At 40.0% G+C, this 23891-nt stretch overlaps 1 protein-coding gene across 1 annotated transcript; it reads right to left on the bottom strand.

Moving 5' to 3' along the window:
- Window positions 1-2869: 2869 nt before the first annotated feature.
- Window positions 2870-22098, bottom strand: LOC107314717 (cytosolic phospholipase A2 epsilon-like). The gene is made up of 19 exons (XM_015864244.3): window positions 21962-22098; window positions 16349-16485; window positions 15848-15979; window positions 14752-14792; window positions 13792-13834; window positions 13379-13442; window positions 12417-12577; window positions 12117-12209; window positions 11481-11518; window positions 10695-10851; window positions 10204-10340; window positions 9505-9727; window positions 8468-8582; window positions 7666-7803; window positions 6878-6985; window positions 6007-6198; window positions 5504-5670; window positions 4005-4188; window positions 2870-3150 (listed from the first exon to the last, which is right to left on the bottom strand). The coding sequence occupies exons 1-19, from the start codon at window positions 21987-21989 to the stop codon at window positions 2912-2914; spliced, it is 2397 nt and encodes a 798-aa protein (XP_015719730.3). The 5' UTR covers window positions 21990-22098; the 3' UTR covers window positions 2870-2911.
- Window positions 22099-23891: the final 1793 nt, after the last annotated feature.

The raw sequence follows: 23891 nt of genomic DNA on the forward strand, positions 1-23891 counted from the left end.
GTTGAGGAGTAAGTGGATTATCCATGCCCCACCTTCTTCAGTGCCTGAAAGGGAAAGTATGAACAGAGAAGGGGAGGGAATTTGTGGAGTCTGATATCTGAACACCATGGGTGTATGTTGAGGAAAGGCTGTAGACACCAAGGTGCTTAGAGTTATCAGCAGATCAAGGTAAGAGTGCAATAGCACACAGCACAAGAATGGATACCCATGACCTGACCATCTAACAGTGCACAAATGGAGAAGATAACAGCAGTTATGCCTAAGTTGAAGAAAAACAGCAGCACTACACCACTGCAATCAACTTTCAAAAAGATTTTGTATAAAACTTTTGAAGACTCCGAAGTTCAGCCAAATATTTTCTTTTTCTTTGAGGTGGGAGGCACAGAGTTACTGTTTGTCGGATCTTTCCTCACTTTTGTGTTGTTCTGGCCTGATATTCTATCCAAAAAGACACTGAAAAGCTCAAAAGAAGGAACCTGAACTGTTAAAATAGGCTTTGTGACTGAATCCTTAATGTCTGCCAGGGACATGCTTGTCATTTAGTCCTGCTTTTATTTCAAAAGATCTGAGTACTTCCTCAGCTTTGCCAAGTCTGTGAGCCCTTGGAATATACCAGTTCAGTTTCACATTTCAGCTGCTGCCCCTTGTCAGGGATCTTTTTTGGTCAGAATTTTACCATCCTAGATAAAACAAGGCTTAGTTAGTGCTAGGACAAGGGGGACTGGCTTTAAACTAAAAGAGGGGAGATTTAGGTCAGATGTAAGGAGTAAATAATTCAGAGAAATTTCAGAGGATGGTGAGGCACTGGCACATAGACTGCCCAGAGAGCTGTGGATGCCCCATCCCTGGAGACATTCAAGGCTAGGGTGGATGGGGCCCTCGGTGGCTTGATCTGATGGGTAGCAGCCCTGCCTATAGCAGGAGGCTTGGAACTAAATAACCTTTAATTTCTCCTCCAACCTAAGCCATTCTGTGATTCTGTGTTAAGTGTTGACTTGCCTCAGGATTTTCTGATGGTAAATGGTGAGCATCTGCTTCTTCTTGTTACTGCCATCTTCAGACTGGTTAGGCCATAGAAGGTAAGAGAGAAACTGTCTGCGCCTTTCTGGGAAACATGGAGAAAAAAAAGACTATAGCTCTTGCCCGCTTCTTTTAGGCCAGGCTACACAAGGGACTCCTGTGACTTTCACCCTACCTGGCCATTGACAAAAGCCCACCTGCCAGCTCCTATCAGTGTTTCACAACCCTCCTGTGGGTATAACACCAACAAGACGAGCTCTAATTCTACAAAAGACTTGTTCTCCAATAATTTGCCTCTGAGGAAAAATTTGTATCAGAAACTTGTATCAGAAACAGAAACTGCACTTCCTTCTCTGATGGAGTTTTTTCTTCACTGTTGCATGAGTAGATTCACTTCTTCAAACACATGAGTTTATTTATTCTTTAACCAAAACAGTTCATATTTCTTTCCATAATACCTGAAAAAATGTCCAGAACAGCAAAGGATTTACTTATAAAATTCTCATTAGGTGAAGAGGAAGAAATGTAAGATAATTATTATGCTATGTACCCACTCAGATGCAATGATGATTGACCAACAACCACACTTTGGTGGACAAGCTCTTGATTCTTTGGAACAACACACAATCACTTCCTGCGTTACAAACTGGTCTCACGTACAGCTTGAAAAGGAGTGCTGTGTTTTGTTTACGGGTTGCTCATCAGGTTGCCCTCATCAGGTGCACGTACACATCATTTAGTGCATTCCCAGGAAATGATCTGGATGTTTCTTCATCTGTTCTGTGGTAGTTGTGCTGATGTTTAAGAGCTGTCATGTGTTTGTGTTCATTTAAACCAGCTTTTTTTCCCTCCCCTTAGCCACCGCATTTTAATGTACTTGTCAAATGACTAGGTTAGTCCATAGTAATTGTAACATATTATTTTTTACTAGCGCACCTATCAGCTGTATTGTACTTTTTATAGCTGTTTAACAAGTGTGAAACGCCGGAAAAAAAAAAAAAATTACCTCATTCCATTTGAACAGCATGATCCTATTTATGCCATCGCCATAAACCTCACTATTTCCCTCATGTGTTATTTGTTTTGGTAACATTTCAACTCATTACACCAAACAAGTCTCAGACAGTGCTGAAGCAAAATTACTTTTCAGGGAGATAACTGCAGTGCACATACATGATCTGAGACAGAACATGGTTGATTGTAGGAGAAAATGGTAATAGCTTTTCAAAACAAATTTAAAACTTTGATTTAATTGATTAAAAGAGGCGTCACTGAAAACCCAAAGGCCACAATATATATATATATATATATCCATCACTCAACATGTCCAAAAAATTAAGTATGATGTGATAACTCATGGCAGTTAATGACAAAAAACATATGTGAGAAACAAAACAATTATGAGGTAGAACACCATTTAATTCAAGTTATTAGAACCAAGTAAAATATTTTAATTGATTCTGCTTGGTCACCACCTTCTATGGGCTTCATGGATTTGCTACCAGCAGTCCCAATGAAATGCTAGAATACTTTGCATATGAAAAAATACTAACCACCAAAACAATAAGAGAGTGCAGAGAAAAAGTTAAAACTACTTCCCTAACACACACAGCTGAATTTGCATTCTGTGCATAACAATAAGATGGTATTAACATCAGACCAGTCTGTCTGATATCAAAATTCCTGATTAAAAAATAGCAACTATTCATAGTAAACTGAACTGCATGGCATGGAAGTCGGTATTTCAAGTTTCAGAGTTTTTTTATGAGAAGGCTATATGGAAGTAAATGGCACTCCCCAAGATGAGTGAAGTAGCTATTGCATTTGATAGATAATTCTGTGCTGTTGTGATAAATAATATCCTTCCTCTTAATAAGAGAGGAAATACTGTTCAACCAGTGGCCTGTGCCTGTGATACAGGCTGTCTCAGAGCCTGCTTCTTCCGAGCCACGGCCATACGCAAGGCCTGAAGAATCACATTCTCATTGTTCATGATGTTGTAAGTAGTCAGCTTCTGGAGTTTGTTGAAATCTTCTGCTTTCAGTGACACCTCCCTTGTTGAGTATGGAGAGCAGAAACTGGAGAGGTCAACCTTGCCCTGTTCCATTTCCGCAGCACTGCGAGACATGCCTGTTGGAGGAGAAGGAGTAGTTTGTAGAGGACTATAATTCCCTGGGACTATAATAGACTGTGTCAAGAATAATTCTGAGAGATTGCAGATGTGGTTACAAGCACAGGTGCAGTGCTCTGATCTCTGAAAAATCTACTTCTGAAGGAAGTGTTTTTGGAAGTAATGAACAAGTATCACTAGCCATCATTCCTTTGCAACTAATATCTTTTACTGATTGATTTATAGCACACCATCTCACGAGGGTCATTCAAAGTCTTACCCCATGGGTCCCAAGTAGAATATATACTAATTGTAGAAGGAATAAAGAGAGGTACAGCACAGGATGAGGCAGAATGTCTGTTGCCTTGGAAATCATAATAAAAATATTGGCAGTGTCTAAAACAATACCCAAAAGGAGGCTGTGACTGCATTTAACAAGTCTTAGTTTATATCCTACTGCTTTCATTTCCCAGCACATACAAGCAATGCATTAAACAACCCAAAAAGAAAGCACAGTGGTCCTCCTCAGTAACATTCTATACTGTGAAGGTAGTTCTTCCTGAAGAACTGTCACAAAATACATAATTTGAAAACTGTTTTTTGTTCTTCACTCTAAAGTAAAATTATGGAGACCACAAGAAGAAATAAGTTCCCATTCAGCTACTTGAGAAATGCACTTCTTTCTCTGAACTGCACCAAGTCTCAAACTGAACTTATACACAAGATTTCACGAATAATTAATGTTATCCCATTATGCAGTGCATTCACAAGTAGGAACAAGCAAGCAAAGGATTTTCATGTTGGGATAAAGAAGAAACACTCAGGGACAAAACACTCACTGTGTCAATAAAACAGCTGGATAATGTTAACTTACCAGGTGCTACATATCTTTGGAAAGTGTCATTCACTAGTGGAAAGTAAAGAAGAAGAGGAACTCCAGGGGTGTCTGCACCATCGAGCATATAGCACTCTTTCAGGTTCTTCTCATCATCCTTCAGCCCAAAGTTGGGAAATGGAATTCCTTGCTCTGAGAAGTAGCTGCAGGCCTGCTTTAGAGGCTGGTCATTGCCCAATAGCAGCAGTATAAAAGGTGGAAAACATACACAAGATCAGGTTGTTTCTGACACCCTGTAATTCATGTTAAGTTGCACAAGATGACTCAATAGCACTGTAAAATTGAGGATAATGTGAGCACATGCAGTCCCTAATTCTCCAGTTGCCTGAGGAGTCATTTGAAAATTAGACTTGAAATAAAATACCTGGTATAAAGATGGCAAAGAGGGTTTAAATTTGGGCCAAGGCACATTTCTAAAACTGAAGTATGACTTAGGAAGAAAGCAAGTAATTTCAAAGATTGTTAGAGAGCATCATTAATTAAAGTCTTACGTTATTATTTTTTTTTTAAATCAGAACACAACTAAATTTGCAAACCTAAATTTACTGTCAAAGACAGTAAGACTTAGGCTCCAGGTTTTAGAAATAATGTGAAATCTCAAGCATTTCATGGGAATTAAATCTCAAAATACAGAACTAAATCACAAAGCTCATTTGTGATGATCAAGTTTTGTTAAACTACCTAACAATACACTGAAGTAACACCTCAGTTTGCTTGAATCAAATACTTCTCAAGGAATTCAGATTCCTAGAAAGACATGTCAGTACAAGTAACTCTGTGTGCACTTTTCCAGCTGTAGAACAGAGATAATTTTTTTTCCTCTGGCATTATAGAGTAGGAACAGCATTAAAGTATGTATCGTCCACTTGAAATCAATGACAGAACCTTAACAAATGAATTTTGTGTTTCTTGTGGTGCACTTCAGGGGTGGGTTTACAATTGCAAGCGTGCATTTGGAATTCTGTCTTTTTATGTGGTGAATATCACATTTGGAAAAGTATATAACCATTTTATAATCAGAGTTCAGAAAATACAGTAAGTGCATTCGATACCTTGCTTCAAGATAACCACATAAAGAGAAAAAATGCATATATATAGTATCTATTTAAGGAAAATGCAAAATAAATTCTTCATCTGAATCAGAGAAAAAAACTTTTCCGATTGTATTTGTGCTATAAAATCTTACAGACAATTGTAATGGAAGTTGAAGCACAACCATAATAACTTCATTGTGCCACTATGTACATTATTGGTGAAGCAGAGAACTCTGACTATTCTATTTAGTCACACAGATTTGCAAGTCACCTCTTTCAAAGGTGATTTCAGGGGAAAAAAAAAACAGATATATTCCTCCCTCTGAGAATTTCTACTCTTCTAAGGTCTGGAAACTTCTAGTAACATTTTATGGACACCTATCCTAAAGCCGAAGAAAGCAAAAGAAAAACCATTATTAAACAATGACATTTTTGACTTCTCACCAAGGTCTGTGATCCACCAGTGTAATTTAGATGTATGATGACATCCACTTTCCTCTCTGGTCTCATAAGGGGTGGACAGCTAGTTTCAAAAAAGAAAGCTGCATCCACCAACTCCAAGTGCTCTGAATGGCCTCTCAGATCATTAGGAGAGTTGTCCAGCAAGGTATCTAAAGAATAAAAATTTGAAGCTATGTTGTATGTTGCAGAAAAACATCAGCGAAGTTAGAAAACAAAAGGATGGCAATGCTTCCCTCCCATTCTGGATTTTTCCTTTGCTTTTGGATGTCGTGCAGCAATCCTAAAGCTTTCTTCGGCCTCCCCACTTACATTCTGTCTGTCTTTCCAAACCCATGAGTGGCACAAAACTCATGTCAGGTTTTCTGTACATTCAAAACCCATCTCTAGTTATTTTACTCCTGGTAAGGACTGTCACTACTGAACACCCCCCAAAATCATCAGCTGTGATATTGGAAGTGACACATGAGCAGGAGTGTTGTCTATACCTTTCCATTTTGCAAACTGTTCGTGCTGGATGTACTCATTGTGCATCTGAAAGCCCCTCAGGAAGTTGTGATACTTGGAGACAGCAGGGCGGTCCGTCAGAATATCTCGCAGAGTCGTGGAGAGGCCACTTGTAGGAGTGAACATGCATGTAGCCATCTCATAGGGCTTCTCAGGCAAGTCTGGTTGTTCCTCTGGAGATGCATTACATAAATTACATGCAGTTGAATTATAGTCACATATCAGATCAGAAACAAAGAGGAGGAAGAATCAGTGACAGAAATATCACCCAAATCTGTTCACCATGGAATCACTGACGTCGCATGAATCTTAACATGAAGGTGCTCATGCATGTTTTTAAGGAATGGTCTTTTACTACAGAGCTGCCTTTCTCAGCTGGTGTGATACATCCCTACTCTGTTGACTTCTTTGGACCTCTACTAAATCTTAAGGTTCAGCCAGATTTCAAGGGGAGGATGCACAATTTAGGGAAAATAAAATTGAAAAAAGAAAATAACTCTCCAGCTTCCTTCTGGCTAAAAATAGAGGTGTCATGAAGCCTTGGCAGAAATAATTCTTTGCAAGTCTTTTAACTCAGCACATCAGGGAACACCTTACATATTCATCCCTATATTTCTATCAAGGTCTGTCTGATGGTGCCTTATCTTCCAATATAAATTTCACCAGTGTCAGTCTCAGATTAAGCAAAGCACTGGCTATTCAGTAACACCAAATCACTTTATATTGCCAATGTCTCCACTACTTTGAGACCAAGAGCACCAGAGAAACAAAATGGAGAAATGTGAGCATAATTACTATACCAGAGGGGCCTGGAAGAGGAAGGCCATAAGTTAAAAGGTACTAAGAATTTACCTATTTCAGTCACTTTGTCTTGGGTCCATCTGTGCCAGAAGTCCTCTGAATTGTCTGCTGCATGCCAGGCATCCAGGAGGTTTTTGGAGAAGATGCTACTCCACATTCCTAGGAAGTGGGAGAGGTGTAATAGACATTACTGAGTTAAACATTAACAAACTGATTAAAAAACTGCTTTCTGCTCCTTCCACAGTTTTTTTGTTTGCTTGTTTATTATTGCATTTCTATCCAGCTTTTATGTAGGCCCAGATATCTATTACAGTGCTAAACTTGACTCATAATGCAAATTTATTTCAGAAGAAATTTCAACATTCTTTTCCTCCCACCATGTTTTGCTTAGAACAACATGTATATACACAAAGACAAATTTTGCATTGCTCTTTTCTCTTTCCATAAGGGATTATTTTCAGTCAGATCCTTTACTGATTCCCCTCTTTCTTGTTCTGTTTATTTCCTGTCACTGTTTCCTTCAGCTTCTGCCAAGTCACACAGATTTGCAACGTTTAAAATGCTTTTCAAGCTAAGGGAAAGTGATATCTTAAAGCCATTTGCAAACATACATGACTAATTTGTCATTTTTAATTTCATTTTCTTAGTCTCCATGATAAAAACATATGAGAGTCTCAGGAAACATACTGAATCAATGTGACCAAGGTATTGAGCCCTCTCTGATGTGACCTAGTGCAGTGTGACCCCTGCTACTACATGCAAAACCACAGCTTGCTAGTTTCCCAAACCATTAGCATTTGTATTAAAGTCTTGCCACTCCCCCAGGCTGGTTAAGTCACCTTGCATGAAGCAGATTCGGGACTCAGGGAGCTTCTTCATCAAGCGACCCATGAAGAACTCGCTGCCAAAATCCTCTGCACGAATGAAGGCACCGTACTTCAGGAATCCCACCTCATAGGGCGTGAACTCTACCCACTCTGCCAACACACATACCAACAAGTGTTAGTTCCACCAGCCCACAGGACATAATGTTGTTAAAAGCAGCAACACGAGCAGACACTGAGTGAACTTCAGTGCTCTTGGAGGCAGGCTGTTTTAGCATGAGCCCAAAGCAAACCCTGCTTACCACTGCCTCTTAGATCCAGCAGGCAACTGAAACAGTGATCACACTTTTCATGAGGTTTGGAAAGAATAACGTAGGAGATAAAGGAAATTTTAAGCTACTCTTCAGAAAGTGGGATGTTTTCTTATGAAAGTTGGACTAGGATGTGGTTTGTTTTCTATTGCATTTATTACCTTTAGTCAACTATGAAAAATGCTCATTAAGTGAACTTAAAGATTCTGGGAATCGCTTTCCTGAAGAACTGATGGTATTTCTGGGGCAGTGTCATGGATCTAGGCTGTGTTGCTCACCTGAAGGTAATATCTAAATATGCACATTTACATGCCAGGAGAATGTACAAATTCTTAATCTGCTGCTTTATATCTTATGGCTTCCCAGCTATTGTTCACAATCTCTGAACAGGACTTCTGGCTTGGAGGAAGAATTTTAAACTATTTGTCATTATTCACAGTATCTATACTTACACTGTAGCCCCAAGTAAAAATGAATCTCTTTTCCTAGAACTGAAACATCATTACCTCTGAAATCTTTGGTAGTAACTTTGTCCTTGACATTCAAGGCAAGGTAGATGGGCAGCGGGTTCTGGCCCTGGTTCACTGCCCGACGTTGATCAGAAAGCCTGTGGTAGCATTTCTAGATATTAAAAAAAATAATTAAAAAATTGTTAGCTGATAATCCATTTCATAAAGACATCAGCTTATAATATCTGCATATGGAATATTATTTATCTTAATTTCCACCTAGAATTATTTCCTTATAGCCAATAAGAAAAACATCTTGAGAGAGAGAATAACTGTAGTTATGAGAACCAGCCATGTCATACATCCAGTGTATGACACCAGGAATAAAATACTTCAAATGCTGCTTTAGATTTATATTGTTGAATATAAGGGGGGAGGAATGACAATCAAACAACAGATCTGGCTAATTCTGCTATTAGTTCATCTGTTTAACATAAGAATTCAAGGCATGGTGTTATTGACACTTGTGGCCAAAAACAGTCATGAAACATATTGGAAGGTGCCACTCACAGAGGAAAAATCCTTGAGCTGTTCAATACTAACAGCTTATCTTTTACATGAAATGGATGTATTGAATGTACTTCAGCCAAATGAAATTCTAGCCATTTTCTTTCTCAGTGCTAATGCACAAAGTGCAGAAACTACATAAGGAGTATATCTGCAGTATGTACAGTATATGATTACAGCTTGTGTAAATATAGCAAACATTACAGCAGAGAAAACATAAAAGTGTGAAGCTGTAAAAAAAAGCACTTCAGAGTTTCAAAAAATTGTTTGACAGCTACAAAGGTTAATTAGCATGCCAGTTACTTTAGAACCAGTCTGAGCATTTCTACATTATATTCAGTCACATTTTAGGCTTCACTGCAGACATGCACTGCATCTCCAAGTTATTACTGCAGTAACTGGTGTTCTGCCTTCATACCAAATATAGTGTTACTGGCCAGGTACTTTTTCCTAGGATTTTAATTTCTTGTAATGGTCATAAAGATTAGGTAACCAACTTTATGAGAAGATAGCTGTGCAGACATTACCCCATCATTTAACATTGATTCAATCATAAGTCCCCACAGATCAATAAAAGATGTTTTATGTCCTGCTTGGGTCCTTTGACTCAGCTCTTTGTAATAATTCCTCAGACTTCTCAAGCAAAAAGCACCCATCTTGCACTTGGCTGCTTGCTTCCGAGCTTCAATAATTATTTCTCCAAGATCCTTATGTGACCACTCAGCATCTTCGTACAGTTTTGTCATGGCCCTGCAAGCAGGAAACAGGATGGGGAGGTGCATAGATGAAGCTTTTAGAACTGAGAGGATATACTTTGGGCATTTCTTACTGTACTATCTCTAACCTTCTGTTTCGAGGTTACTTTGAACAGAAATGCAAATCTATAGATAATCACTTGCTCTGAATTCAATTCAAGAAGCTCCACCAGCTGTCTGTGCTGCTTTGTCCAACAGTAATTAATCATAAAGGAAAATTTAGCATAGGATTAAGGGTTTTTGCACTGCCATTAAAGTTTCAACTTTTAATTTGGGTTAAGTTACTTCAGTGACGTCAAAATGTACAACGCACAACAGACATTTCATGAGTGACTCCATTTTTCATAGACCAAAGAACAAGGAATAACTCAGTACACCCCTTTTACCTTTTCCAAGATCTAAAGCCAAGGTAAAGCAGGGTATTGCCTCACATAATAAGATCCAAATAGTAGAATCAAAATGACTCCTCACCATGTTGTGCCAGATGAACCACTGATGTATGAAATACAATCCAGAACACGCAACTTTTGAAGACCCAACATGCTGCCATACATTCCTGTCAGTGCTCTTATCCCACACCCTGCTGTTGTCACAGCCACTATAGGTACCTGCTCAACACAAAACAAAATACAAGCAGAAAAGTGGCATCAAGGGATATTCACATCAAAAGAAGACAGTCATGCTAAAGCAACACCCAGACACATAGAATCATAGAATCATTTAGGTTGGATAAGACCAATAAGACCACTTAATCCAGTCATCAACCCAGCCCCACCATGCCCACTAACCAGGTCCCTCAATCCCACAATCTCCCATTTCTTGAACACCTCCAGGAAAGGTGATTCCCCAGCCTGCCTGGGCAGCTTCTTACAATACTTCACAAAAAGTAAAATAAAACATGTAGATCAGAGACAAAGGGAAAGGAAAGAGAGAAATCCCCAAGCGGTGTGTTTCCTAGTTACCTCATGGTCTTGTAGGTCCTCTTCTAGATGAAGAACATCTTTCAGTGCAGCAGCAACCACCTTCCTCCGATTTTGCAGGAAATTCTGTTCATCCACGCACAGGTCAAAACCCAGGCGGGCATCTAGGTTTCTTGGCCTGAAGCACAGACCCTGGGTCCTGAGACCAGGACACAAATATTACATACTATTGCTTGCAGTAGTCATCCCAGTTGTGTTTACTAATTGCTTCATGAACAGTAATGTAATAAAGGAGAAAGTGCAAGACCACAGCCAGACCTCTGCCAATTGCCTCAGCTTTTACTAAAAGTGTAAATGGGAATGAAAGACAGAACACTTCGTACTGTCCTGGTACTATAATGAAGTTCCTATAGCAAGCCTCTGGTTTTGTTTGCTCATATAATTGATTTTTCAGTTTTCAGTATTGCCTACCATATGTGCCTGTAACAAGATAACCACCATCAGCCAGAACTGCAGCTAATTAGGGAAACAGCTTCCGTGCCTTGGTTTTCTTTTGTTTGTATTATACAGAAATATGATTTCTGTGTGGAGCTGCTCTCTCAGTCCATGGGCATAACAGTGCACAGTTCTGAAACTCAAAGGAAAAGGGACCCCTGATTTAGTTATCCGTTACTGAAAAAGGAGAATCTTGCACGCTAAAGCCTGCAAAGAGAAGTAGAACAAAATCTCTGCTTGCAACTGAGCCTGCACAGCCCCCTGCTGGTTTCAGTTGTGTAGGTGCAAGTGACTCCCAGTTACTGCATCAAGCCTTGCTGAAAACTTACTTACCATTCATTTGCTTTTGCATACAAGTCAATTGTCCTGTCCTGAAAATCACAATACAAACACTGTAAGCACATTCCAGTCATTAATCCTGCATCTTCCTCACCCACACCATCTACAGGCTGTTTTACTGCATTTGCTGCAAGATCTGGCCAGCAATTGTCTGGGTTTTGAGGTCCGTAATGGGTTCCAGCACAATCTGGGCTGGATAGCAATACGGCCCCTTTGCTTTGCATGGTTGAACATTTAGTTTCCCTTTGTTTTCAAGGGAGCTCATTGAAAGATAAGCATCTGAAACACAGGCATGTCAATTTTCTCTGTTTAACCTTCTGCTTTAGACTTCCCCTGCAAATTATCAGCCTTAAATGTCTATTTCTGTCAGCTCACATAGAGCACTGGTGAATGTATTAGATATGCCCTGAGGAAATCAGCTTAAGGATAGAACAGAGCTGAAAAGTGTGCCTGGAACCACATGCAGGACAAACAAAACCAACAAATAAACACTGCATAGCTACACACTGAGTGACTGTTACACTCACTTCACAAATGTAGCATGTGTCATGTAGCTGAATCACTGAAGAATGAAACTCACCAAACTGAGCATACCTTGGACTGGATTTTATAAGAAGGAATTGTTCTCACCTCTGCTATTGTTATTTTCTCTTGTATAGGAAGCATGTTCAGAGCTAAAGTCACAGACTCATTCATATCCCTTTCATTTTGACTTGATATAGACTAGAAGAAAAAAAAAATAGGGGTGAAAATGTAATAATAATAGTTATATAAAAGGGGTAAAAGAGGTAATGAGCAGTCTCCCCAGCCTCACATACACACACTCACTTCTCATCCTCTGCCTACATGGGTCTGCACAACACAGACCTTAGAGGTCCCCAAACAAACACAGCATGTAGAGTCATCTGCCCATTATGGGTGACCACGTACCCTACTGAGCCGCCTGCGCCGTGGCAGTGACACAGTCAGTGCCGACTGATGGTGTTTGATGTAGTGGAACCTCGCTGGTGTGGCCGCACACAGGCATGAGCTCAGTGTGTGGGTCTGCATCCACTCATATGAGCCATCCACTGTCAGTGCAAATTTCCTCTCTGAAGAGACAGCAGAACAAACATCACATCCTCATGAATGGTCTTTGCTATGTTAAAGTTAATAATACTCAAAAACACCCTACTACTGTCTGTACTTTGTAACTACAAAGAAACCTTCATGTTGAGAATCTGAACCCCACCAGCAGTCAGTGGGATTCAAGGTTGTTTGTGATACCCTGCAATAAATTATGCTGAGAACTAAAAAGGAGTCCTTGATTTAAGTTGTCTCAAAAAAAATGTGCTTTTCAGTGTGAAAGTACTAAGGGGTGTCAGAGCATGATGTTTTAAAAATTGCATAGGACATACACAGGCCTACAAGCACAGGCTCAGCACAGCAGTGATGTGCTGATTATAATACACAGCAGGTACCCTTGGTAATATACTGTGCCTCTCATCTTTCACCTACTGGCATATATTGTTGTACATAAATAAATTCTTAAATGTGAAATTTGAGGAAGGAGTCCTAATGCTTATCTTTGCCTCTGAAGACAGGGAGATTTTGCTCTGTTTCAGAGCTTAGAAAACTTCAATGCTGTACACAAACATTTTGGAAAGTCATAACCTTCTGACAAGGGGTTATAACAGGGGAAAGTCTTTTTGCAGGAAAACCAGATCACAAACTGTTCACACTGCACTCAGTAGTTTTGGCCAATTGCAGCCCACTCCAGTGGCCACTGATGCTCCTGAAATTTCACCTTGCATCTTCAATCGTTTCAAACAGGGGAGTTCAGGGGTGAAATGCTGAGTGCTTTTGCCATAAGACACTCTCCAGATTTACTCCGTATATCAGTGAAGACTCACCTGTGCTATCCTTCCTCAACCTTCCGCCATTCACCTGCACATCCAGACAAGCAACTTCACGGGACTGGAAGAGACAAGGAGGAAAAGGGGAAAAGGTATTCACTACTGGCTAAGCTCTGCTTTAGCCAGACCCCTGGGCATATGTTTGATCTGTTCACCCCCCCACCAAACCCAGGAAGGTGGTATTTGGCATCAGGATGAAGTGGGATGGGTGCCCCAGGGAGGATGCTCAGCCCAGTTGTACCCAGCCAGAATGGGATAGATGGATGTCCATCTGACTGTGCTCTGTTTGGATCTGCCCCACAGCTAATGCCTTCAAGCCATCCTATGAAGCAGCTGCCCAGCACCACTAGTGCCAGCACAGCAGTAAACGTGGCCCTACAGCAAGGAATAGGTTAGGTAATAAAAATTACCACTAAAACGCCATTAGTAACGATGTTTTCAGGAGGATCCGGACTGAAAGACAAAATGGAAAACAGTCAGTTCACAACTAGCACTCTCCAAATGCTTTTTTTCTTCATCATTATTTCTCTATCTTTAAAAACTTTGGACAGCCAGCATGGGCAAACAGTACATGAACCTCTAGCTTGGCATCAGTCCAGTCTGCCTCTTACAGGCCTGAGTCTGAATGTTAAGCCGGGGCTGCTCTATTTGTGAAAAACTGCTGAGTAGAGAAGCTCCTCACTACATCAGATAGGATCATTTTTTGATGCAATTAAGTAAATGTACAAAAATGGCAGAATTACATTATTGCCCTGTGTTGTTGAGGGATAAACCTGGGGACCACAGCTGAAAAGCTGGTGAATTCATCTAACTTGCCATAAAACAAAAAGGAAAAAATATTACCATTTACCTTAAAAATCAATAGCAGCACTAAGACTGATTTACTTGCCCATTTTCTCCATTAACTGTACAGTCAGCATAAAAACACAGTAAAAAGTACTTGTAGATTTATTCCCACTGTTAAAATTTCAAGTATCATTTTCCTACATTCTCACAACAAAACAAACATCTGGGAACTGACAGTAAGGAGCAGAATAGGTTTAAAACTTAAGATACCCTGCTGTACAGAACATCCCAGCAGGCTAGGGAGCATCAGCAACCAGGGACATCTCCGTGCTCCTGTCAGTGCCTGACAGTGCTTTAGTGTCTCAGTATGCCTGGTGTGGTTGCACACACATCACTTAGTGCCATGCACCTCTTTCTTTAATGTCATCACACACAAACATTTACTGAACACCCGAACTTCCCATCTGTTTTATTCATACTATGACAGCGTTAAGGGACTGCAAGTGTAAATGGATATTTTGTACCAGAAACATTTTCTCTCTGAGCTACATTCTCTGACGATCATCTATTTAAACTTTACTTACCTACTCTCCATTGTGAATTCAACCTCCAGCTCCTCTTTTCCCTGAGAAAGAAAGAAAAGACAGTCACCACATACTGATTCTCCTGATGAAAGATACTCTGTAGGAATCTGTGCACTTCAGGGGACTCCTGCGAGCCAACATCCAGTTTAGTTACTGCATGTGCAACAGATTTCATTTTATTTGTGTTGTATCCATTATATTTAATGTTGCATATGTTGAATTTTGTAGGATTTATATCAGCAGGCCTCTAGTTTATGCCTTGTAGATAAAACATGAACACATCTTTCAGGACCTCTTGACAGTTCCTCTGCCATTCTGCAAGCATAGATTCATCCTCACTTATTCACAGGCCACCTGCAATTCCTCTTCCCCTGCCAGAAGCTCTCATTGTTCCCCACTTACTCTCAGCATAAGAAATACTGAATTTCTTTTGTGATTTTAAACCATCCTGTCCCTCTCCTGGCCTCATCCACAACCTGTATAAATGGGCCAGGTAGCACACTAACATAGTGGCATGCTTGAGAGTATAAAGACCAGGGTGCTCTGGAAAAACAAACTTTGGTTGGGTAGAGTCCCATTGCATGCTCAGTCTTCACCTTTGTCTTTTGCATTCCTCCTTTGCAGGTTTTGGTGCAACTCTACGTCCCTCAGGTCCTTCTAGAGCCAGTGTGAAGAAAGACAGCACAAAGAGCCTTCCCAAAACACCCATCAAATCAAATCAGCACTCATACAAGTAATGTATTTCCAGGCCTAGACATCATCGTTAAAATTTCAGTATGAGATTGTCTCAGGTTTGTCAGAATCTTGATCTCCAATAGCAAAGGAATGCCTAAATCTCTCAAAATTTTGACATCAAGTAGAGCAACCAAACAAGTCTGATAACGCTGCTAACTCTGTCTGCAAAAGTAGCATCCCAAAGTCACTGTAATTACAGGGACAAAAGCGGTCAGCAGCCCCTGAAACAGATGAGTACACTCAACTGGCTAAATGGACAGTAAGAAAGGGATACATGCCAAACAGGTGAGAGAAAAACTGAGATAAACACATTTTCACCTAACCATGTCCTCTTAGTTTTGTCCTTGAAATTTATCCATACCTGTGGATTCAGCTGGAAACTCAACTGAATGTTTTCTCCAAGCTGGATTTTGGAGACATCAAAGAAAACAGTGAGGAGATGATCATCTTGAGTTACATTGTCCTCATCACAAACTTTCAGCTCCAGAATGTTCTGGAAACATGAAAAAACAGATTGTGTAATAGGAATAGGAATAAGATATATATAGGAATAAGATAGTACAGATAGTTCTGTTTAGCTGGAAGAATTTGGGTAAGAACTTCAAAAATGAATGCAAAGGAAACAGTATTTTACTGTTTCACAGTTCATTTCTACAGGTTTTATTGACATTCAGAAATATTCTAATTCATATATGGAAGGTTAATAACTACAAGGAAGTGTGAGTGCTTCATCAGAACACTCAAGAAAACACACATTATGTGCTGCTATGGTTCTATTTATGAAGGCATCTGGGCTTCTGCCTTCAGCCTAATAATCAGGAGATTGCTAGACAGTAAGTGCTAACATAGCCACATTACTTACCTTAACCTGGCTCTGAATTGTGAAGTGAAAGGTCTCATTCCATGTTGGGTTCTTGGTGTTGGGAATTGTTTTTGTTCGGAAATTCTGCACCGAGGCTGTTGGCAGTCTGAGGCTCACATAGCAATCTGACTGGGTTACTGTGGAAGAAAAGTAAGAAAGTAACAGATCAGTAAGCCAGTTTTAGTACCCCATAAAGTGTTGCACTGATTGAATTTTTTTGAGTTCACAAAGCAGAATGCAAGCTGGGAGGCCAGATAAGGTGTCATTAAATCAGTACTATATGACCAAGGGTGGTAGTAGAGAGAGTAGTAACGGCATTTGCAACACAATGGGCAGGTGAAATCTTGTCTGTGATTCCCAGCACAAAGTGAGATGACGTTGCTACTTTGCACAAGATCGCATTGTTCTTGCCTTGTTATTTTTCAATCAGGGCCATAAAATTGGGCTATGAATTTGTATATGCCCAGATACTAAGGAGGGCAGCTTTAGGGTTTTAAATTCCCTTTCCCAGGTGAAAAGCTCAGCTGTAGAGTTTGGCTTCCCACGCGAACTACTTTGTAATTGAGGGATGTTTGGGACCAAAGTTTTGGTATGAAACAGTGGTTAGCATCTGTCTACAGTACTAAGATCATCATTTCCACCTGGAATGCTTTTTGTCACGATCATTAAGTGGTAAAAAGCAAATGTGAATCATGAGATTTACAATCCTTCAGATCCATGTTCCAAAGTCAAGGATGACTACCCTACAGAACACAGTTTGTTAGAAGCAACAAACCACATAAGTGCCAAAGATAGCATGGCATAGCATTGCCCACAGATGTCAATCTCATCATTAGCATTATATTTTCTCTATTTTTAATGCCACCTACTCAAGCATTCCACCTGACTACAGGAGATGAACAGCACTGATGATGCTCATATGATGTACACAGCAGAACTTCCCAACAGCATCTAGTGTCCCTCACCTTGACCATGACGCATTAGCAGCTGTTGAAATGGACTTGATGCAGCAGCCATGGTATCACCATGGGGCAATATCCTGCCAGAAGCAGGCGTGGCAGCATGTGCTTATGAAAGCACGGTCTTTACGCAATTATTACGCTAAGTTTTTAATTATCTTCCAGGATAGCTGCAGGACTGGATTTTAATTGCACTTTGCCATTAGAAAGCATTACAACTGCATGACCCATGCTAAAAAACACCATGGTCCTGGTACCATGCTGCACCTCAGACAACAGCAGGGCACCAGCTGTTCTGGCTCAAACATGAAGTTTCTTCTAGTTTTGATGTTAAAAGGCACAACTTCCAGCCTTCATGGACAGAAATCTGGGCATCATCCTCCACTTGGACTGCTTGGACTGCTTGTAGGCACTCACATGGAGGTCAACTCTAGGGGAAAAGGTTTCTTATGGCTCTCAAGGTATAGTTTTTCTTATTGTGCTGAAAACAAGCATGTCATCTCAAATATTGATCTCCTTGCCCAAATCATTACCATGAACATGGATTTCCTTTACTTGGACCACCTCATGAAATACAGACTATCACCACCTGCAAAGAAATGCATTTTTGCTCTTCATCCAACACTGGTGAACTGAATAGAGGTATGGCTGTGGATGGGTAGAGTAGCATTGCTGTTTTCTAAAATGCAAATTATTAGATAATTTAGATGACTGAGGTTTTTTTGCTTTGTTTGGTTTTGTGTTGATGTTTGTTTTTAATAAAAAGGGTATAGGCTGCTTCTGTGGGAATAAATGCCTTTGTTTCCAAGGCCTTTCACAATATAACTATCATAATTCAGACAAGCCTGGGAAAGCGTTTCCTTTCTCCAGGCAACATTTAATGTTAATCTCCACTGCCTATAACTAAACTTCAATAAAAAGCTTTCTCACACATTCACACCTTGGCCTTTACCTAGCATGGTACACTGTATCACTATTGTCATTTACACCCATTCTTATAGCTATTCTACCAATAACAATGAAATAATAATTTAGTGCAAGAACCAAACACCAGAGGAAGTCTGCAGGTTCCTGTAATAAGTATCAGATTGGACCACAGATCCCCAAACAGTAATATATTTTACCAGCTACATTTTATTTCAGGGTCTCAATGACCTTTCCACAATTTGATTTGTACCTACACAAACTTTTGGCATCCATGTACTTTAACAGCTTGAGCATGAAATGTGAAATTGTCCACAGAGAGTGTCCTGTTTATAAGGTTGGTTGGATTGGTGCACATCCAAGTCTCACCCTATTGAGGAGTCAGGATACAGACAAGGTACACACCCAAATGTGGGAACTGGCAAGTGCTTGCTGGTCCAGGAATATTAATAACTCCAATGAATGTGACAGGGACGTGGGTGTTCTCAGGGGAAGAGGGAATGAGCAGATCACAAACACGGCACTAATGTCACAGATGACATCAGTGATAAATCAATACTCAAATTGAAATCAGTGTTGATGTATTATTTGCATATTGATGAATTAGTGGTAAAAAGAGATGGAATAGTATAAGGATGTATTAAAAAGATGATAAGTTAAAAAAAATTGAAAGTAATTTAAATACTCTTTGAGCTTCCAGTAAGTCTTTTAATACCTGTTCTGTAGTTGACGATATAGAAGTTTTGAGACTGTTGTGATGGATTAGCTTTCTCATTTCCATTTGCTATCCAGAAGATGAAGCAGATAGAAAGATAGTGAAATAAAGCCACAGTACCCCACTGCAAGAATGTCTAAGCACCAGATGAGTATTAAAGAAAGTGATGCAGAGACTGTACAGAAATAGTGCAAGGGAGGATCTTCAGAGGAGAATATAACAAAATTGGATTAACTTCTTAAAAAAAGGATAAGCAAGACCGGAGGGAAGCAGAAAGATTTTAGATACTGAAACTGTTTAAGATGGTTGGGAAATAGGTGACACTTGCCATCCTGTTCTATTCAGAAAGGACAGCTATAATAAATAAACAAACAAATAAATAAATAAATAGTGTTTGTAAAGGATTAATGAGGAAAAAAAAATCATTAAGAAAATGGAACTGTAAAGAAGTCAGTGTAGCTGGGGATGGAAGCCCGTGTGCTTTGGGGTTTCCTAAGTGTGCCAAACTAATCTCTAGGTAATCATTAACATGAGAGAAAAAAATATTTCCCAGATGTGTATGTGTATACACACACACACACACACACACAAAACCCCTAAACAAACAATTACAAACAGGAAACTTGCATTTAGCTTTATAGCCAGTGACAATACAGATGTTAAAGTCATTATTTAAAAAAAAAAAAAAAAAAGAATCATAGTGTTGTTTGACATGATGAAAAGCGTGTAACTGAAATATATGACTTCTACATGTCGGACTCTATAGCAAACTACAGGCTGAAGTGTCTTGAAAGCAAAATTTTCAGATAAACTGGAAATAAACACCTAACAATCAAAACCAGACTCAGAAATCAAGTGAATGTAAGGCAGTCTCATGACTGGTACAACACTGTAATCCACAAAATTCAAGGTCCTGGGTACAAAGCCAAGTATAGAGGAGAGGATATGTTTTTTGGAATTGAGCCCTGCACTCCAAGAATGATAACAAGAGAAATCGTAGTCAAGGGAACTAATAAGCAGACACATAGTTCTCCTTGCTATCCACTAAGCAGAGACTGCAGTTCACTTAGACTCACAAAATGACTTGCTCACAGACTTGCTGCGATTCTTACTTGCACATCTCCTAGAATGCCAGTATGGATACCAAAAGACCAACTGCCATGCCTGACAGGAAAGGTGTTTATTTTCTGTCCAAACATTGTTCCTAACTTCTGTCCTGTATCTTGCATAGTTCTTTCAGAGGTTCTCTTTGCAAAAGATGGAACTACACAATAAACAAAGCATTCACCTTTACAAGCACAGTATTTATTTTGTTTGTGCCATTTTCTCTCTCCATGGTTTGACTGACATGACCATTTCAAGCAGATAACAGCTTGGCAACACTGATGGTGAAATGCTTACTGCCTTGTTTTGCAGATAACATCCAGTACAAGTTTCACAGTGTAATACAAAATATCCTCAGCCTGGAGATCCTGTGCTGCTCCAAACCCCAGGGCATGCCCTATAAACATTGCAGCCATCCAAAGGTGTCGGACAAAGAGTGTCATACCATCAAGCAACTGTTCAACCAACTCAGTACCTGACCCGGGCACTAAAAACTTCTACTGTTTAGAAGGAGAGCAGCAAAACAGGCAACTCCCTTCAGAGTCAAAATAGTTTGAAACCAGAAGCAAAATGTGTTGGTGGAGAGAAGGAAAAAGCAGAGAGTAAATTCAGTAAGCTCATTATCATGCAGATGACTTAATAGGACATGATTATCAGGGATATATCCAAGGGCCTTGTTTATCCACACCTCTTTCTTTCCTTTCAGAGCCTTAGAGTTTGCACCCCCAGTTTGATTTTAGCTGTAGCAAGAGATATCCCTCCAGCCTTTAAATGAACTTTAGATCACCTTTCCACACATTAGAAATAAGTTCAATGGACTCTTCTTCCCCATACATTCAACAACAAGAATTCAACTTGCTTCTCTTCAGAAAAAAAATTAGTCATGAACTGCTTTTCATATATGTTTGGTCTCTAAAGAGCAATAGCAGTATTATAGAAAGGCCAAACAAATCTCTTGTAGAGCTACAGGCCTACATCATTTTAACTTAACAAATTTAACTCAGTCAAGTTCCTACAGTAACATTCCAGACTGAAACCTTCCTATCCATATAACTGAATAAATGCAAGATAAACAGCCTGCTCCTCTGACTGGAAGTGATTGTCACCCCTTCTTCTCTAGCACTTTGCTGTTCAGATGTTTACAGAGCATTAATAAATGTTCACACATTTGTCAATTTCTGAACAGTTTGCAAAAATTACTAATAACAGAAACAGCTAATAGTGCAAGCACTCTACTATGCTTTGACACATACATCTCCTATGGCTGAATCAAATGCAACAGTCACAGAATGACAGAATCATTTAGGCTGGACAAGATCCATTAAATAAAGACCAACCATCACCTAACACAACACACCCTAACAACCTAACACACCTCTAAACCATGTCCCTAAGCACTGCACATACACAGTCTCTAAATACATCCAGGGATGGTGACTCCACCACTTTCCTGGGCAGTCTATTCCAATGCCTAACCACACCTTTCCATAAAAGATGAGTCCATGAGATACATCAAATATCCAGTCTTGAGCACACATAAAATATTCTTTGTTATGGACAGGATGGACATTACTGTAAAAAGCAACCATAGAAAGAACTGTCGTCATCTAAATTTCTTCAGACACTATTTCCTGCAAATAAATATCCATTCTTTGTTTCAGAATTGAATCCACATTTTATGCACTCTGCAAACAGATCTGAACTACATAAAGCTGATGGCTGGACCTCAGTATTACGCTGACAAAAATCTAAGAACAAATAATATGAACTATGCTACTTCAACTTCATCTACCACAGTCAATCATCTCTGCCTCTTTCCTTTCAGAAATGCTCTATGATGTTTTTCACGCATGGTTATATTTCAAGTAGCTGTACAAGCACATGTATATATAGGTATATAAAGATACTCACACAAGTCTGCTTTCCTGGCATTTTTCATCCGTATGATTTTTACAGTGAGTAAGTTGCACGGAGAGGGTTCTGTCTATAGAAGAGCAGAGTACAAAATATGTAGGATTATCACACAGAGTGAAAGAAAAGAAGCACAGTCAGATACAGTGTTAAATACAACATTTCAGTACCAACCATACAAAACATTTCTAGACTGAGCTCCTTACTTGTGCATCATCTCTCTGTCCTGCTGGGTTTACACCCAGGTGTGGCCAAAGACCCTAGATGTAAACTCAGACACAGACCAAATCTCCATTGCCCTCCATTTTCCATTCTGCAGAGACTTGTGGGACTCCTCAGAATGTAGTGGCTGACTGACTCTTACAACCCAACCACAGAAAAACAGTAAGCCTCATTGTGTTGTATTAATACAGCTGATACACATCTTGGTCTATGCAAATTCAAGGAATGTCAAATAGATCTGCTTTATTTCACAACAAATAGTGGCCAGAGCAGGAATTAGTAATGATATCGTGATGTTGTGACATTACGTGTCAGCTGGTATACAGCCGTATACCTCCACTGTTACACTTGACGTACACCAGTACTAGCTCAGAAAATGAGGACCTGAAAAATGTCTTCTAGAAACCCATTCCAAACTTCTCTGAAGGGGGCAGTGAAAGAAACAATTCTGTCATTATTTCTCTCAGAATAATTCAGCTTATCTGATATTCCTTTATGCAACATCACAGGAAAGCATCCTTGGAAATCCTGAGATGCCACATATACCTAGGTGGTTATCAAAAGATACTTAACAAACCTGCCAGGGAACTGGTTTGATTTTGTCAAGCAAGGAATGGACAAACACGATACTTAATCAAAATCGTGGGGGGGGGGCTGAATGTGAGGTAGTTTGCTCCCTAGATAATTCTCTTTTTTAAAGGAATGGAAGGAGAAAAAAACCTCTGCAGTTTAAAACTGTGAACCAGCCAAAGAAAATAAACACCAACAACAAAAGAATTGGAAAAAGAAAAAGAAAAAAAAAGACCATAGCAATGTAATAATCATGTGGGAGAGCTCATGCACACTACTCGTTGAGTAGGGAGTATTGCTGCCACAAGTATGTAGGTCCACATACAGCAAGGAAAGCCTTCTGTGTCACCATTCATTCACTAATGCCTACAGATTCCCACAGTTTCTAGGAGAGCCCACATTTAGCACCTTTCTGACTTTTGCTCTGGGTTCATTCACATTAGTTACATCTCTTTAGTTTTCATCACTGGGTTGTTTTGCCAGATCCCACTGGATGGGAGATAAAGACAGCAGCCATATATAAATCGGGCATTTACAAAATATAGTACAATTACAGCAGTATGAAAGCCCTTACATTCCTCAAAGCAAAAAATCAAAGTGAGCATGAAACCCAGATAGAGGATGCTCATTACTCTCACCCAGGTGCCGAAGAAGGAATCTCAGAGTTTAACAATGCTCCTACAGGAGGCCCCCCCCCAGCTGCTAAAGTTGCCTGGACAGTGCATCCCAAAGCCTTCATTTCCCTTTCCTTACCTCGACTGTGCTGTAAAACACCCCCATCGTGGTCTTCTCCAAGTTAAACCAGGTGTGAAATGTGACAGGAGATGGGTACTGAGGAGCACCCAAACCTTCTGGTGCTTTAAACTGCCTGAAGCAGACACGCAGGTGTGTGGATGCCTGACTCAGTTCCAGCCTCGCCCCAGCCACCAGCCCTTGAGCAATCTCCAGCTCCTCCTCCTCTCTGCTGGCAAGTGACACACAGATATCCCAGCAGAAGGATACTCTTCCCAGCTGCAGTTGGAGTGGTGTCAACATCCAACAGGAAACTTCCCTTTGCAGGTCTTAAGGAGACTCCATAGCTCTTGCATAACAGAGAGCTGTCAGGATGCCTCCTCATGTGCAAAATCGGCTGCACCAG

Source organism: Coturnix japonica, chromosome 5 (assembly GCF_054131305.1).
Source record: "Coturnix japonica strain WE chromosome 5, WE-NBRP24, whole genome shotgun sequence".
Lineage (NCBI taxonomy): Eukaryota > Metazoa > Chordata > Aves > Galliformes > Phasianidae > Coturnix > Coturnix japonica.